Here is a 16,977-nt window from a genome sequence, read left to right as displayed (position 1 = left end):
AATGTATATATTAAAATTAATTGGATAATTTCTTTTTATATTGTTATAGATGAAGATACACTTAAGAATAAAATAAGGATATAGATGAATAAATTAAAGGAGACTTTCATATTTCGTTAAAAATGTATGAAGGAATAAAATTTACAGGAGGAGCATTGTTAAGGGATAAAATGTATATTAAGTTAACCAATTAATGTCTTACATTATTAAAAAATTAAGCAAAATTCTATTATTGAAATATATTACAATGTTATTATATAAAAAAATACAAATTTTAATTATTATGTTTTACTTTTATCAGATTAAAACAAATTTGTTATTTCATACCATACATAATTCTATAATATAATTCGAAATTAACAAAGTTATTAGTTTTTACAGTTTTTTAAATAGTAGAAATGCTCACAAGAAAATGAAATTTAATTTTGATTTACAAAAGCAACAAAATTGGAATTCCGAAACCACCCCAATTCCCAACTCCCAACTCCCAAATCAACCACCGCAGATCGGAAAAAATGGAAGGTAACTGAAGAAATTGAGAGAGAGAGAGTGAGAGAGAGAGAGAGAGAGAGAGAGAGAGAGAGAGAGAGAGTTAGCTTGAAAGGCATGGCTGGCTTACTGGCATGGGCGGTGGGAGGTGGCGCAGGAAAGGAAGCGGAGGACGATTCCATCATCCCAATCCTCTTTTCCGAAGATCAGCAAAGGTACGTGATCGAACTGGATCAGAAGTTGGGTTCTCTCCGCCGTGTGATCCATGATCTACGGCTCAGACTGCCTCCCCAGGACATCTCCGAGAGCCTCCCGCACCTCCACGCTCACTCCCTCGCCTCCAACGCCGCCCTCGCCCTCCAACTGAACTCCCACTCCGCCACGCGCCAACAGGTCCTTTACTAATAAACCTTAATTGCATTTTTACTCTCTCATCCAAATTCCCCAACACGGTTGCAAATACTACTGTGTTATTATGTTATAGAGGAATGCTAGCAATATCACTCTAATGTTCTCTTAATTTTGATGAAAGAGACTCAGAGTGTGTTTGGGTTTGGAAACTGCAAAAATTCAATTATTCAATATTCGATTATTATTATTATTGCATGTACAATTGATTATGTTGCTATAATAGATTGTAATCAGAATCTTGCCATTAGTGTGTTGAAGAAAGGTTGGGTTAATTAATTTCATTTGGAAACAAAATGTGAATCAGTTTTTATATAAGAAAAAGAGTGTATGAAGCTGAGAGGGAAACACTGTTGGAAAATAATTACAAAAAAATAAACTTATCTTTTCAGAAAATAAAGTTTCTTACACATTTAGATTATTGTCCTAAATATACAATTGAAATTACAAACTGCTTTTTTATCCTAAAAATAGCTGAAATTGGCAAAAATAATTTTTGCCAGACATGCTCTAGTTAAGGGAGAGATGAAATCTAGTAAAAAAATTATTTTTCAATAAATTTCACCTAATAGTAAAGAGAGTGTTGTTAGCATTCTTCTTTGTCAGGGATTAATCCAGCTGAGCCTGTAGCACAACCTTTGTCTGGAATTGAAATATAGGTTTGGTCTGGGTTACAATTTGTATTGATTGAACAAAAAAATTTGTTAGATTTCCAAAATTATACATTTTGGAAGAGTTGTATTTGGACTACACCTGTTGAATCTCTTAAGTTTTCTTCCGTTGACAATTGTGTCCCTCCGTCTTGATTCTGTCTAATTTTAAGTCGTTGATTTGCTCAGAATGAAAAGATGATCCTTTTGATGTCCATTACTGTGTAAAAGCAAGAAGAAATGTTAGGAATACTCTATTTGATATACTCTTTTGAACATGCTGTTTCTTATTGGGTGAAATTTATTGGACATGTATAATTCTCTGGGTTCCAGGTCTTAGTTAATGAACATTTACCCTGAGTTTGTAGTTAACAATAAATATAATCCAATGTGTTAGAAAGAACATATTTAAGAGTGTGTTCTTAGCAGTACTCTAAAAACAATAACTTACCCCATGAATCACAAACACAACTATCAAATATTCTGTGTTTTCTTGCTGGTTGCAACACTGTATTTATTCATTTGCACGTATGCCATGTTGGCAAATTCAGTTAAGTATCAGATGAAATCAAGATAAGGGGACTAAATTATAAACAGAAGAAAACTTGATGGACTCAGCTGGCACAACTGAAACTTGTGAAAGTGAAAGAACACAATTGCAATACTTGGGGACTAAAATGATACTAACCTAAAATACTGCTACGACTAATGATGATGATTTTTGTTTCAGGCCCAACTTAGAGAGGTGACATTGAAGGAAGAGAATGCGGCATATGAAAATGCAATATCGGATTGTGAGGTTAAAATAAAAGAGAAATTGCAGGAGGCTGATTTACTAAGGACAAAGTTGCAGGTTCTGATTGTGAATTGATTGTGATTTGTGAGGTTGAGTTTGGTTCAATTGATTTTTTATTTATTTTGTTATAGGAGATGGAAGAGACTGAGAAGAAACTGAAAGCTGAGGTGGAGAATACGAAGCAGCAAGTATCTGATGGTTGGGATGAAATGAAGGCAAATTCTAAAGCTGGATTTGATGTAGATGCAGAAGCATCGAGATCAGCTTTACTAGATGAATTGGAAGAGAAGAAGAAGCAACTGGTTCGTTAATCACAGACTCTTTTATGTGCTCAACTTAACATGATTACAAGGACCATATGATCTATGCTATATAATTTTAGGTGTAATTTAACTACTTATGTTGATACTTAACCTAATTGAGAGTTTTATTTTCATATGTTGTCAATAGAAAGATGTTATATTATCAATCAGTTAGAAATTACACTAGATAGGACTTTTTACTAATGATGAATACAAAAGTCAGCATCCTTAACATGTATGACAATCTATGATTGGATATATAATTAAGCACCAAATTAATAACCCTCATTTCATCCAGAGTTCAATGGAGGCTGCTGTGAAACAGTTGGAGAAGAAGTGGGCAAAAGTGCAGGAAAATACACTTAAACTACCTTCCCCAGGTATGATTTCTTATCATATATAGGACTCAAAATCCACATTGGAACTAAGTGTCTATGATGGAGTTTGTATAGCCTTAGTTCTTCTACTACAATGGCTAGCTTTTGTTGTGTACTTTTCCCAAATTTCTTATCATAAATCCACATGTAGGAGAGAACCATGAAAGGATAAATCTGGGATCCCTTGAAAGTGGAAGTGGGAAATATATCACCTGCGCGGATGTTAATATACCAATTATGAAGCTTTCAGTGCTTGGAACTGCAAAAGGAATAGTGATATTTATTAGAACCCGGTTATGACAGTATGTCCGTCTTATATTATTCTTTTTTCCAGATTTCTGTGCCGTAATTGTGAATGCAGAGGACTTTGAATGATTAAGTCCATCATGATGATGACATAAAAAATTCAGCATAGGAATGGGTTAGGTGATTTCCTGTATTTTAGATTTTGTTCAAACGTTGATTCGTGTGTATAAATGAGTTACGGAAACATTTTGCATATTCATAATAAATTTCTAGTAATATGATTATATCCTGCCACTGCATTTCTGACGTAGTAATAATTTTCAAAATGCTGATACAAAAATCTGATTGGATTTAAGAGTGTTTCTTTACTGGTGCCAAGAGACTGGGTTTTTCAATTGGTTCGATGTATCTATTATTTTCTTGCCTCTGTTGTTTCCATTGTAGCTTTAGTAAGATTCAAGGGTACTCCCGTTTGTATTCTTTTTGAATGATTTTTTATCATTAAGAGAAAGAAAGAACTTTAGTTGGGGAGACTTCAATCTTGTTTCATATCTGAATAACATTAGATACTATTTCATGCTCTTAGAAATCCACTAACCATAACCGGACATAAATATAATTTTGATTGCTTTTGTGGTGTTAATTCTCCTACTGATACTCTACACTTGGGAAGCACCTTGCCCGAGTTTATGTATTTTTTGGCTCTAAAACGTTCTTGTTCTGCAGCACAAAGAGAGAAGACATTGGATAAACAACTTCATGGTCTAATTGAGCAACTGGCTGTTAAGCAGGTCCTTTTTACACTTCATTGTACAGTGTTTGCAAATTTCTCCCTCCCTCTGGTTTTTACTAGAGAATTTTGTTTTTGACAATGTCTAGTTGATAACTCTTTGATTGATTATTTGGATGTGAAAGTGTTTAACTGGTTGTCTTACTCTCATACATTCAGGCACAAGCTGAGGGCTTACTTGGTGACATGCATTTGAAAGAGATGGAACTGGAAAGATTGAATGCGCTATGGCGGCAAACAGAAAACAACAATTTGGAGGCGAACACTGCTGCTAGGAATCGTTTCGGTAAAAGCTCCTCAGATAAGTTGCACAGTTTGTCAGATTATGAAGGCCATCAGAGGCTTCCTTATCACTCAGCAGGCAGAACTGAAACCCAGCAGAGGCTTATGCTATTCAGGTCTGCATTTGTGCTCTACATTTTAGCTTTACATATTCTGGTGTTTATCAGGATATCCTTTTAACCAGCATTGATTGACAGATCAAAACAAAATGTTAATGTTTACTCTGCATGTTTGAATCTTTGTTTCTCCTCATCAGATATCCCTTGCACATATATACAGAAGTCTGTATAAATGTTTTTCTTTTCATTCATGCTTTGAAGTGTGATCAAAATGTAGCATCTATGCGTACAGTAACAGTTGTAGCAGAGATAAGTACAAGAAAATTCAATTTTTGCAGCAGAACATGTTCGGAATGTAAAGAACCTATGATGTAATAGCTTCGTTAAACTTGATTTAATTTGATTTACTGATGACAGAAGATGGCGTTCCAAAAAGTAGTTCAAGTGATTGTTACTGAGAGTCCAAAATCTGATCAGAATTACTCAATGTTCAATTAAATTTCACGAAGCTAAGGTTTTTATGAACACCAAGACGATTAAATTTAGTTCATAACACCGAGCAATGAAATAGATAAAATGTTAACTAACGTGATGGGTTTAGCAAAAGGGATTATCTTGTAATAATTATTTTAACATTAGGAGAAACTATCTTGTAATAATTACAACTACTAGGTTGAGTTAGTTAAAAGATTAACGTGGTGTCTATGGATGAAAATAAACTGAAAATGGCATGTCTAGAAATGAAAACACCAAATAGTAATTAATTTTTTTTAAATATATTTGGTGAGAGAAAAGGAAACAAAAATAAATAAAATAATATTTATTTTATTCCATTGAGTCTCTCGGATACTCTTTTATATAAATTCAAGGCATATTTATCTTTTTTTTTTCTCTCAATATTTTATAAATTTATTCAATGTAGCTTTCATATTTTAAAATATTAAAATGGTACCAACTGTTTTTTAAAAAGTTTAATATGGTTTCTAAAAAATGTTGGAACCATTTTAATTTTTTTTTAAAATATGGAAACTAAATTTAATAAAGTCATAAAATATTGGGACAAAAAGTTTCATTATGCCTAAATTCAATTATATAATCATGTATTTTTTCTATAAGTTAAAATTGACACTTGAATAGATAAATTTCAGATATTACAATATTTTCATATTTTTTTGTGCTAGATGCTCAAAATAGAAAGTTTGGATGTGTAATTTTCAAATTTATTTTTGCTCTGAATGTGTTTAAAATTTAATTTGAAAGTATTTGAAATATGGGTTAGTAAAAACAAATCAAAACAGACAATTGATTCATTCCCGATAATGCGTTATACTAAAACAAAGTATTTGAAATTTTCAATTTATTCAAAAAATTTCTATTTAAAGAAGATTGAGAGATATTTGCAATATCTTACAAAAAGATATTCACAAGATTTATATGAACAAATCTTGATACAAACCAAGTAGCTATGAAGATGACCAAGGAAGCAAAAGACAAAGCACATGGTGAATAGTCATCTCAACAAACAATTCAAGACCCCACCAAGGAGCTCATGGACCCAACCAGAGGAGATGAGCATAAAACAGAGCACCAAATATTCTTCCAGCTGATCTTTTTAAAGAATATAATATGTTGTAAATAATTTGGGCTCACTTTAAGGGTTTAAATATCAAAGATAGGCTAGAATAAGATGTCTTTAGCATAATAGGGGGTGTAGTTATCATTTTAGCTTGTTCATAACCCTTTAGGAAGGGGTTTTGACCTAGTTTTTAGAAGGACAAGCCTAGGTGCGGGTTTGACTTAGTCAAACCCTAAGGCTGTCCTTTTTTCCCTTTTCCCATCCTACCTCTCTTGCTTGTTTTTCAAGGCTCCTTCACCTATAAATAAGAGGCCTACCCATTGTATTTTCCAAGTTGAATTTGAATGAAGTAAAGAAACTCTGCACAAATTGTGTGAGCTCTTAGTGATGCTTATGTCCTCTTAGGTTTGAGGTCTTATCTTGAGTGATTGAGAAACTCTGAAGTGGTGGCCAACACACTCATCTTGGAGCACATCACCCTCCAAGTGATGTGACATTTCTCACCCACCATCATAAGTTTTCTCATTCCATTTTCCTTCCATTTCTCCATTCCATTTTATGTGTTTGTCTCTTAGTTTCTCTTCTTTGTTGCTCTTGGGTTTCCCTCATAATCATGAGTATGGTACATCATTTGGGAGGCCATGACCACCATTGATGTTAACCTTGTGCCCATTTTCAATTTTGTAATTGCATCTCATCCTCACCATATCTTATTTTTCATCTTTACCTCTATGAAGTGAACATTCACACTTACTTAACCACTTGGTTAAGTTTGTGTATAGTGAGAATCTTTCTTATGTATTCACCATTAATTGTTAAAATCTCAATCTTAAGTAAAAGTGTCACCATAAATGAAAACATCTATAAATCAACCCACATAAAATATATTTATGAAAATATGAATTTTAAATATATACAAAATATAGGGTCACCCAGAGTCATTCCACATGTTGAAATCTTTTCGTTTTTAAACATAAAATCATTGTTTAACAATTATAATCAAAGCTTATTGTAGTTGTTAGAGCCAAATAAACCATTCAGGTTGTTTTTTTATATCATCAAAACATTAACTCTTCATATGATCTTCTAGTCATCAGATCATCTAGTGGGTCATAGATCGTCAAGTGTTTTATCAGATCATCTATAGGGTCTTAGACTGTCCAAGGTCTCAACAAATGCAATGCCTGTTATGTGGATTAAATTCAAATTTTCTATTAGTTTTTGTTATCATCAAAACATAAGAACATAACTTCACATATAATCACTACTAGAAAATCATTAAACAGAAACCAATTGTTGGTTTCTAAATTAGTTTCTATTATTTATAAATAATTTCTAAATTGGTATCTAATTAGCTAGCAATGTTTTATAGGCTTAACCTAATAATATGGTTTATATTTATAAACTAGTAATGGATAAACAAGTACCTGATCAATACATATATTTCTCTGCCCTTATATCCACCAGGAAAGAGAAATTGTAGACTAGAGAGTAGAGTGAGTGTCACCTTGAATCATCACTCATCTAATTGGATCTTTAAAGTACGAAAGAACCATCTCTCATAAAGATAAATAACTAGAGTCATTTAATCTAATTGAATCTCTATAATAATTCATTGATCAAGTTACACATATTTTTTCTTTAACATAGGTGAAAATTACGTAATTTTAAGATTTTATTTTAATTTTTTATATTATTCAATTATTGAAAACATTTGCGTTTTTATACTATATTTATATTCTTATTGATAGAAGAAAATATAAATCTAAAACTAAATACACTTCATTTATAAGAATTTCAAGATTTGGATAATGTTTTATGAATTTTAAACAAATCTATCAATTTATCTTTTTGATGTTTCTATATCTAATTATTAAAATTTAACATCAATAAAAATGGATAGTTGTAAAAAAATTAAGTAGAAAAGTTACATATTTAATTGATAATACACATAATTACAATTGATCAAAACGAAAAATATTAATAAATTATGTTAATATTAAAATAAAAAATTTGCTTTAGAAAATTTTCAAACAAATTATCAATGATATAAATGAATCAAATAACAAGTCATGAACACTTTAATATTAAGCACGTTATAGTACATTAATTATATTTTTTTTATCAATAATAAAAATAAATATAAAAGGAAGTATTAAAAGTACCCCAATTCTTATAAAAAAATCTTAAACTCTAGAAACAAATACTATAACATCTCTAAAAACATATTACTTTAAGGAGTCTAATCATAAAGCTAACACCAATTACACTATTGCTACCTAAACCTCACTCTCTCTCAGCAACATAACATCTACCTACAGGAGAATAAAAACAGAATCTCAAATCTATATATGGAACAAATGATCAATACTATAATTCGGTTTTTATGATCGAGCCTAGACGTTTATGTGGGTCAACCGACACATCCAGTACATTAACACTTAAATCAAGATCAGTAAAACTAAATCACCATTAAAAATTAGGTAATACGTTCCTAAGTACGATTCACTCCACTAATCTGTCCAATAAGGTAAACTCATTAAAATAATATAAATAGCGCATGTTCCAAGAATAAGATAAGTCATTATTGAATATACTCTGACAACCGAGTGCCGAGTACTCTTTACTGACTTGAACATTGGAGTATCTTCTGCAGGTACTCCATTCGGTGCTCACAAAACGCCTGAGAGCCAAAACTAAGAAGGAAAAGTGAGGAACGACAAAGGAAAGAGATTGAAGAATAACACAATCGACCGACAAAAAAACGAAAGACGAAGTTTCTCAATAGTTCTCTAGGTTCATCTCCCTACCAAAAACATATCTGATTCAAACAAATCAAAAAAAGAAATTAACCTTTTATTATCTTTTACTTTTGAAAAGACCACATTTAACTTAGATAAAAGAGATGGAAAATTTGATAGGTGAATAAACTGAGACAATAAATTGGTACAGTATTATAGTGCAGTACTTGTTCATAATTTGAATAGTATACCCCACATCATAAAGAGCCTCTGCAAAATCCAGAAGCATCCCACCGACATATCAATGTCAACTTTCATGCAAATGATAGACAAGTGTATTAATCACATTGTTTAGAGTTCATATTCTTATTCTGTAACTTTAGATATGAATCAACATCTAAATCATAAATTAACTTGTATTTAGGAATATGATTTGGTAAATATAGTCATAATCACAAGTGTATATACTCATTATTTAACAAAGATGAAGATATGGCTCATATTTCATATTGGTAAAGTATTAAAAACAATAACTATAAAAAACAAGAATGAATATAATTTTACTTTGAGACTATATATAATCAAAAACTCACATTTATTATCTGACACATCTACCTACCAAAAAAATCATATGGCTAAAAAAAATAACTTTTATAATTTTAGATGGATAATATTAATAAAATAAATGAAAGTATACTTATATTTAAGTTTAAGTGGTCTTTGGTGTAAAATAAACTTAGTTATAAGAAATTTAATATTAAAAATGTTCATTTTTTTGTATTTATTTTATTTTAAAAAATACGTTTTGAAATTATTTTTTTGAGCATTTTTATCAAAAAGAAAATCACTTGTAAAGGTGAAAACTTTAAATTTTTTATTAAAAAAAATATTGTGATTTTTTTGAGATAATTTAATATGATGCGTAATTAAAGTTTTGTTAAATTTCCCACTTTAGTATTTAATCATAATAAAACTTTATGTAAATATATTTAAAACATTTATACTCAGTAAAATAAATTTTAGTATTTCTAGGAATTGTAATCCCCAAGATTTATTATTCTCTCCTTAATTCGAGTATAAGAAAAGACATTAAACAAAATGAATGTGAGTGGTATTTTTCTTTTGGTATAAAATATATGAACTTTGGCACATAGCTAATCTTTCTCCAACTAGTTTGATTTGTTTAGGAGTAAAATAACATTTTCAGTCCCAATTTCATTTTTAATTTGGAGATCAAACCTTATACTTAACTAAGTTGAATCCTCTTTTATCAACAATTTTTGTGAGGTATCTTTGATCTTTAATTTGTTAGAGTTCTAATCAAACACTACAACAAAATCATGAAATAAAAACTAAATTTTAGAGACCAAAATAATTAGTTGTAATAGTAACTAAATTAGATATCATTTTAAAAACTTAAAAAATATGGTTTCTAAATTAGTTTGTATTATTGTTAAATAGTTTCTAAATTGATATCTAATTAACAACCAAGATTTTTACTACCAAATTTAGAAACTAAATAATTAGTAGTTAAAACCATAATTGCTAATTAGATATCAATTTAGAAACTATTTAACAATAATACAAAATTAATTTAGATATATTTTTTTTAGTTTCTAAAATGATATTTAATTTAGTTATTATTATAACTAATTATTTTTATTTTTAAAAATTAGTTTTTATTCTTAATGAAATGTCTAAAACAATTACACCAGAAATTGTTGAATTTATAGCAGTATATTGATCTTCATTCTCCCAACAACCCAAATATTTTGTAGTGATGAATCACTGTTGGCTACCAGAAGAGCCTTTCTTACTTGCAATTATTGTGATACATTTGAAGTTCTTGGGCATGAATAACTTTGCCCAACTTAGCACAACTCATAATGCATGACAGCTAATGAAGACAATTTGTGACCACAAATACCTTTGGATATACATTCTATATCTACACAAGATAAATACAATATACTCTCTGAACCCAAAAATAAACAACAAAAAGTATCTCCACATGGTTAACAATATCATCCACATGTGGTTAGCATGGTAAATCCAAAGCTCTTAAAAAACTCTCTCTAGCTTTGAACTATAATATGCCTCACTTTCCCTATCCAACATATGCAGCAAAAACTCATTCCATGTATCAACTGGCCCTGGCAAACACCAGTGAACACAGTCATTCAGTGTCACATTTTTGTCCCTAGAATGTCCATAGTTGTTGGGGTGTCCATCAGGCCTAAGAAACATAATTTCAGTTGTGTTCATCATCAGAAACTGCAACCCCCTCTTTGTGGCTACCCTTTGTGCTTCCATAAACTCCTCCACTTGTGTCATATACATGTCTAGAATGTACTCCTCAGGCTTCATTTCTTGCTTGGTGAATGGCCTAGTCCTCACACACTTCCCTCCCTTGTTCCAATCCCCATTCTCAAAGTGTGCTGGGGAGAATGTCCTAAAAAATGTGACCCCCTTGTACCCTTCAAGGTCATTGAGAGCCCTGAATGCTGTCCTGAATGCCTTCCTGTATCCAAAGAGGTGTGTGAGGTCTGTCACATTCTCCATCCCACACTTGTTGCATCCCACAAGTTGTCCCTCTTCATAGAACAACAGAGGCCTGAAGAACCATTGCCCTGATGAGATTATGACAATGTCAAAGTCCTCAACCTGACTGGTCCATGCTTCATCTGCCTCATCCACATACAGTCTCATGATGCTGTTGAAGGAGTGACCTTTTGGGTCAGCATCACTGGATCTCACAAAATATGGAGACCATAGATTAGCCAGGGTGAAATTGTAATCATGATAGATGTACCGTTTGAAGTACATCACATCTGAATAATATCTATGAGAAGCATCCTCAGGTTCAGACACCTGAAAGAGTAAACCACAAGCATGTTTTATGATTGATTATCTTCATATGAGTAGAACTTTTTAACATAACCAACAAGGTTTTGAAAAACAGTTCACAATCAAAATTTCATAATTTAAAAACCTGGAAACATAATCATGCAAAAGCAGACTCATTAACAAAGTTTTCCATCATAAATACAACTAGTGAATGATTTCTCAAAAATTGAGATGAAAGGGTAGATTGAGTGGTATAATGCAAGGATGGAGCTATATGACATACACTTTCAGCTTCTATTCTCTTGAAAAAGCTAGAAAACAAAGAAGGTATCTCACTTACATGACTTAGGAGGCACAACAAAGACTGCATCTGGTTTCTCCCAACTGAGTCTCCAACAAATACCATTTTCTTTCCTCTCAGAAGATTTAAGAAATGAGATGCATTGAAGAGTGGAAGCTCACATTCATCTGGCTTCCACCTCCAATGCAGGTACTCTCTATCAGGTCTCCCAAACTTCATGCAATTTTGTTGGTCTATAATCCAATGGCATGTTTCATTGGTGTAGTAAGGTGCTGCAGAAGTATGCATCCATCTTCCAGAAAAGATGTCACACTGCTTAATTTCTGAGGCGTTCAAACTGCTGCTGACACTTACAGAAGATACCTCAGGAGTTGATTCGTGTGAGTTCCTCATGAGAGAAAGAGGGAGCATGATGAGAAGAAGAGTGAAGGGTACCAGGAGAAAACTTTTGGCTGTGGTTCTTGTTGTGTACTTCCCATTGAGAACCTCACTGCCCCGAACCTTCACTGTCATTGCTGAGTTATATTCTGAATCAAAACTTTCGCTGAATGGCTCATATAAATATGAACTTTATTCTAGTTTTTGGTTAGGATAAACCTTTCAAGTCTTAATTCGTTTTTGAACTAAACTCTCTCAAGGAGTGCCTTATTATATCTAATTCAACTTCACCAATTCGTGATTTCTCTAAGTCTTGTTACAGTGTCATAATCCATTAATGATATTTTGACGTGTACATAGATAGATGGAGAAAAAAAAAAACAAAAGAAGAAGAAAAATCAAAAGTGATGTTCCACTATTTTTTTCTATGCTCACCTTCAATGCTTTATTGCACAAAGGGGCAATTGCTTCTTTGCTAAACTAGTGGCACAGAACACTCTGGCTTCTGTTCTGCTTCTAGATTTGCATAAACAATAGTCCTTTCTCATGCTTATGCACATCTTTTAAAATGTACACACAAGGACAAAGAACCTTTGAGGATGCTAGCCAATTCATAAACAACTAGGTCTGGCTAATAAAACAATGTCAAAAACTACAAAATGAAAAAATAAAATAAATCTGGTGTTAGAAACCACCAAAGGGAATCCAAGAATATAATAGTCCCTTGTGCACTCATTGTTTACTACCATTTGTCAGTTCCTTTGTGGAAGTTAGAGAGAACCTAAGATAAAAGGGAGAAGCTAAAACTGGTAAGAAAATATTTACTATTATTTTAAAAAAAATATGAACAATGGGATCTTACAATTTACAATTTAGTTTTTCAAAGAAATAAAAGTTTGATTTAGCTCTTGAATACTTGAAAACTATAACCATTATAATATGCTGCTAAGTTTTATTAAACCATTTCATGATTAAGTCTTAAGAAACAAATTTACACCAAATTATGTTTTTTGAGTAGGAATATTCAGATATTAACATATATTTTTTACACATTTCAAAGATCAGATCATTTTTTTCAAATTGGTTATTTCTTCATTATTCTCTTTTATGAAAGTACAGGTAGATCCTCTGATCTATTTTCATGCTGGTTGGTGAACCAAACTCCTTCCAAAGCATGAAATTGTAAAGTTTACTCTCCATAAATTTGTTGTACATGTGTTTGATCAAAAGAACAAGCAATCTGTTTTTATCCCAGCAGAAGAGAAAAAAAAAAAGAGGCTGAGAAGGGTTCATGATTGAATGACAGAAGCAAAAATCAGCTGAAATATCAGTTGTGCTGTGTCTCCTTTATTCCTTTTAATTATATTTTAATCCCAGCACATTTCTTATCCAATTTACATGATTTTTTTTATACAATATTTCTATACCATTGGTTCTGGTTCCTGTATAACAAATTATTCATCCAATCATTAATGCTACATCCAAAACAAATTATTGTGTAATATTGAGACCAGATATAAAAGTGACTAACACAACACAGTATACATTATTCCCAATCTAAACAGTAACATGTATAATAAGGTTACTAATTTTCAATTGGAACCAATGAGTAATGCATCAATCCATATAATAGATTATAATACAGTTTTGAATTCAAAATTTTAAAACTAGTTTGTGGGGTTTTTACCTGTATATTGCTCAATTTTTTTATTTCTGTTAAATATGGAATTCAAACTCAGACTTAAATTCTTCTGAATGTTGTCTTTTACTCAGGTTTAGAATTTGACATCTGTGATAAATGAGACCTTAGTTTTTAACCCCTCTAGCTAGGAAGAGGTAGTGTTTCAGTGTGGTTTCTATAAAAACCAGTGGCATGAAAGAAAGATTTGTTCTGTGTTCTTTTGCATTTTCATTGTTAAGTATTATTACAGTGTTGAACCCTTTTGATTGTTTTAAACTGATACAACAGGCACTCAAAAGATCATGATTCTACTGCTATTTATTCCACTAAGCCTTCATCATCAATGACACCAGCAGCAACACATTGTTGAGACAGCAAAGGCTCATGAGAGCTTTATGTGTGGTGTTTTGAACAAAGGGTGGTTCAAGAGACAGGAATATTGCCGACAGATTATTGATTTTTCAACAGATGTTTCTGTTCTATATTTTGGACATGAAAACAAAATACACTGAATTGTAACTTGGTCTCATTTTAATCAATGATCAGATCAATTTTACATACTTATTTTAATCATATTATTCATATAAAATATTAACCGATCTCAATTATTCACAATACTTAAACCTGAAACCTTATTTAAGAGGATTAAGTTTATTATCACTCAAACCAAATATATGTAGTGATTCTAACACATTTAAGACACTATAGAAAACTATTTAACAAATAAAATTGTAGAAAAAAAGGACTAAAATTACCAATTAGCAAGTGAAATATAAAATTACTCAAAAAGATAATATCATGATGACTTGTGTGGTCCAAAGTTTTTGAATTGGTATTAGAAAAAATGAGCAAAAGGGTGGGTTTGCCAGAATGTATAGATGAAGTTGGCATATTTTGGAAGAAAGTGGTTGGTAAGGGAATAAAATAGAATTGAGGGAGAGTGAAACATATAAAAGCCAACAAAGCAAGAACTTTTAGCAAATCCTCATCTTTTACAAGTGATTGTTTGCATTATAACATCCAAAATGCCCAATTTCTTAGATCATTTTTCAATTCATAATATATTATGTGTACCCATTCTTCATATTTTAGATTACCATCATTAATCATTCAACTATCTTTAAGCCCTACATGCATAATTAAAAAGTTAGACATTTAACCATGTTGATGATTATGGATATACATCAAAGAGTTTATTGATATTCAAATAGAAAGTTGCACACCAACATTGGAAACTTATACCAATAAAGATGTATAATTTAATTGGTGTAAGAAATTACATATATTTTTGTTTTTTGAAATATAATTATGTTTGTTTCTTTATTTTATTTTCATGAAAAAAATCTCTTTTTTTTTTTGTCATCAAGGTTTATATATTATGGATGGTCCGATAGAGACCCGAAAGCGGATGACCTGATAAGGCCAACAAATACTTGTTAGGATAGGCTCGAAATGACTCTGATACCATATTACGAAGTGGACTTTAAGCCTAACTCAACCCCATAAAACCGACTCATGAGGTTAAGATTTGCACCCACTTATATACAATGAAAAACTCTAATCTCTAGTCAATGTGGATCTCCAACAATATTCGTTAAAAAAATGTTCTTTGTTAAACTAATTTCATGATTTTCTTAATGAAAGTTACTTATTGAGACATCTCAATTCTATATGACAATCATTTGTGGGAATACCATTTGAACTAACTTTTCTCTTGGTGGGGTTCATCATTCATGATAACTCAAACATTGTCTAAAGCTAGCCAAATAAGTGGTTAAGATATCAGTTTCTGTATAATTATTTTATCATAACAGATCAGACGGAAACTTGAATTTTAGCCTCCAAATAATGGAATTCAATAATGATAATAATAATAATAAAAAAAACATTTGAGAAGGAATTTTAACATTTGACTATGATATCACAACCTGTTAAAATATGCAACAATTACATGATATGACAAACTAATTAATTAAGTCAAACATTTTGATTTGATTTTTTTTCACCAATAATCTATCACAATCAAATTTTAAATAGTGTCAAGTATTTTTTCTTTGAAAAGTTACTTATGAAATTAATTTATGCAAATTACCAATTTTTTCGCTATTACGAAGCATAATAATTGATGTATTTAATATTTTAATTAATTTGCTTTTTTAATATTAAAACTTTAACATTTGTAATAAACTTTTATCTTATACTTTTGCTTCTCTCTCTGATTTGGCTTTTTAAAGTTTTCATCTAAATTAGAGTAGAATCTCGTGCTTTGTATGGTGAACCAAAACAAAACAAAAAAGAAAAAGAGAGAAATAAAAGAGAATAGATTATTGATTTGAGAGGAGAAAAAAAGTGAACCCTAGAACACCATTAAGCAACTAATAACTTAAAGAAAACGTTTTATATCTTAAAAATAAGCATAAAGGAGATGCCAAGAATTTACTATTTGATTATTTTTTTTAAACTATTCAAATTGTGCTTTTAGTTATTTATAGTAAATTATCTTGCAAACTCAGTATACAAAAAGAGTAAACGAGAAAGAATATAAGAAACAAAAAAGTGAACCCACATTGTATTGGTAATTGATTAAATAGATTTTGTATTTTATATGAAAATAATAATAAACGTTTGATTCCTTTAATAAAAAAAGAGAGAGGTGTATGATAGAAAGCACTTACTTTTGAATACAAATATTTATATATGGATGGATTTGGCATTAATCAACTTATTACTTCTTTTTCTATATTTGTAAGCCATTTTGATGTAAATAATAAGACTAATCATGTGACTACATAGTTCAATTCATCTACCATAAAAAACAATTCAATTTGTTCGGTGTTTTAAACTAATAACAAGTATGAACTTAATAATCATGCATCTTTGAACATATTAAACATACTTCTAAAAACATAGAAAGAGAAGGAAAGAAAAACAAAGAATATTGATATTGAATATGAAATTTTATATTTCATATGCATACATGTATCATAATTATCACAATACATCATTATTATTTATACAACTATCATAAACATTTGGTCAACAACTCGTTAGCTA

The 16,977-nt window shown here is 30.8% G+C and overlaps 2 protein-coding genes across 3 annotated transcripts; one reads left to right on the top strand and one right to left on the bottom strand.

Moving 5' to 3' along the window:
- Positions 1 to 398: 398 nt before the first annotated feature.
- LOC137837081 (golgin family A protein) lies at positions 399 to 4,818 on the top strand. Of its 2 annotated transcripts, XR_016520540.1 has the most exons (7): positions 399 to 882; positions 2,278 to 2,400; positions 2,475 to 2,645; positions 2,944 to 3,025; positions 3,174 to 3,324; positions 3,995 to 4,059; positions 4,218 to 4,818. XR_016520540.1 is itself a non-coding variant. In XM_068645937.2 (6 exons), exons 1-6 carry the CDS (start codon positions 607 to 609, stop codon positions 4,518 to 4,520), a joined length of 1,020 nt encoding a protein of 339 aa, XP_068502038.1. In that variant the 5' UTR covers positions 399 to 606; the 3' UTR covers positions 4,521 to 4,818. The 2 variants fall into 2 exon arrangements, 1 of the variants encoding a protein (XP_068502038.1); XM_068645937.2 differs by lacking the exon at positions 3,174 to 3,324.
- Positions 4,819 to 10,486: 5,668 nt separating this feature from the next.
- On the bottom strand, positions 10,487 to 13,085 carry LOC137837080 (protein trichome birefringence-like 19). Its single transcript, XM_068645936.2, has 2 exons — positions 11,904 to 13,085; positions 10,487 to 11,587 (listed from the first exon to the last, which is right to left on the bottom strand). The coding sequence occupies exons 1-2, from the start codon at positions 12,375 to 12,377 to the stop codon at positions 10,778 to 10,780; spliced, it is 1,284 nt and encodes a 427-aa protein (XP_068502037.1). The 5' UTR covers positions 12,378 to 13,085; the 3' UTR covers positions 10,487 to 10,777.
- Positions 13,086 to 16,977: the final 3,892 nt, after the last annotated feature.

The sequence above is a fragment of the Phaseolus vulgaris genome, chromosome 4 (assembly GCF_051622355.1).
Source record: "Phaseolus vulgaris cultivar YP4 chromosome 4, ASM5162235v1, whole genome shotgun sequence".
NCBI lineage: Eukaryota > Viridiplantae > Streptophyta > Magnoliopsida > Fabales > Fabaceae > Phaseolus > Phaseolus vulgaris.
This window is presented reverse-complemented; position numbering and strand designations above follow the sequence as displayed.

Excerpts from the sequence above, each read along its gene's own strand:
- LOC137837081 (XM_068645937.2), top strand. The coding sequence starts at position 607 with ATGGCTGGCTTACTGGCATGGGCGGTGGGAGGTGGCGCAGGAAAGGAA. Across the intron at positions 2,401-2,474 it reads TACTAAGGACAAAGTTGCAG|GAGATGGAAGAGACTGAGAA; the intron begins GTTCTGATTGTG and ends ATTTTGTTATAG. Across the intron at positions 2,646-2,943 it reads AAGAGAAGAAGAAGCAACTG|AGTTCAATGGAGGCTGCTGT; the intron begins GTTCGTTAATCA and ends CATTTCATCCAG.
- LOC137837080 (XM_068645936.2), bottom strand. The coding sequence starts at position 12,377 with ATGACAGTGAAGGTTCGGGGCAGTGAGGTTCTCAATGGGAAGTACACA. Across the intron at positions 11,588-11,903 it reads TGTTGTGCCTCCTAAGTCAT|GTGTCTGAACCTGAGGATGC; the intron begins GTAAGTGAGATA and ends TTACTCTTTCAG.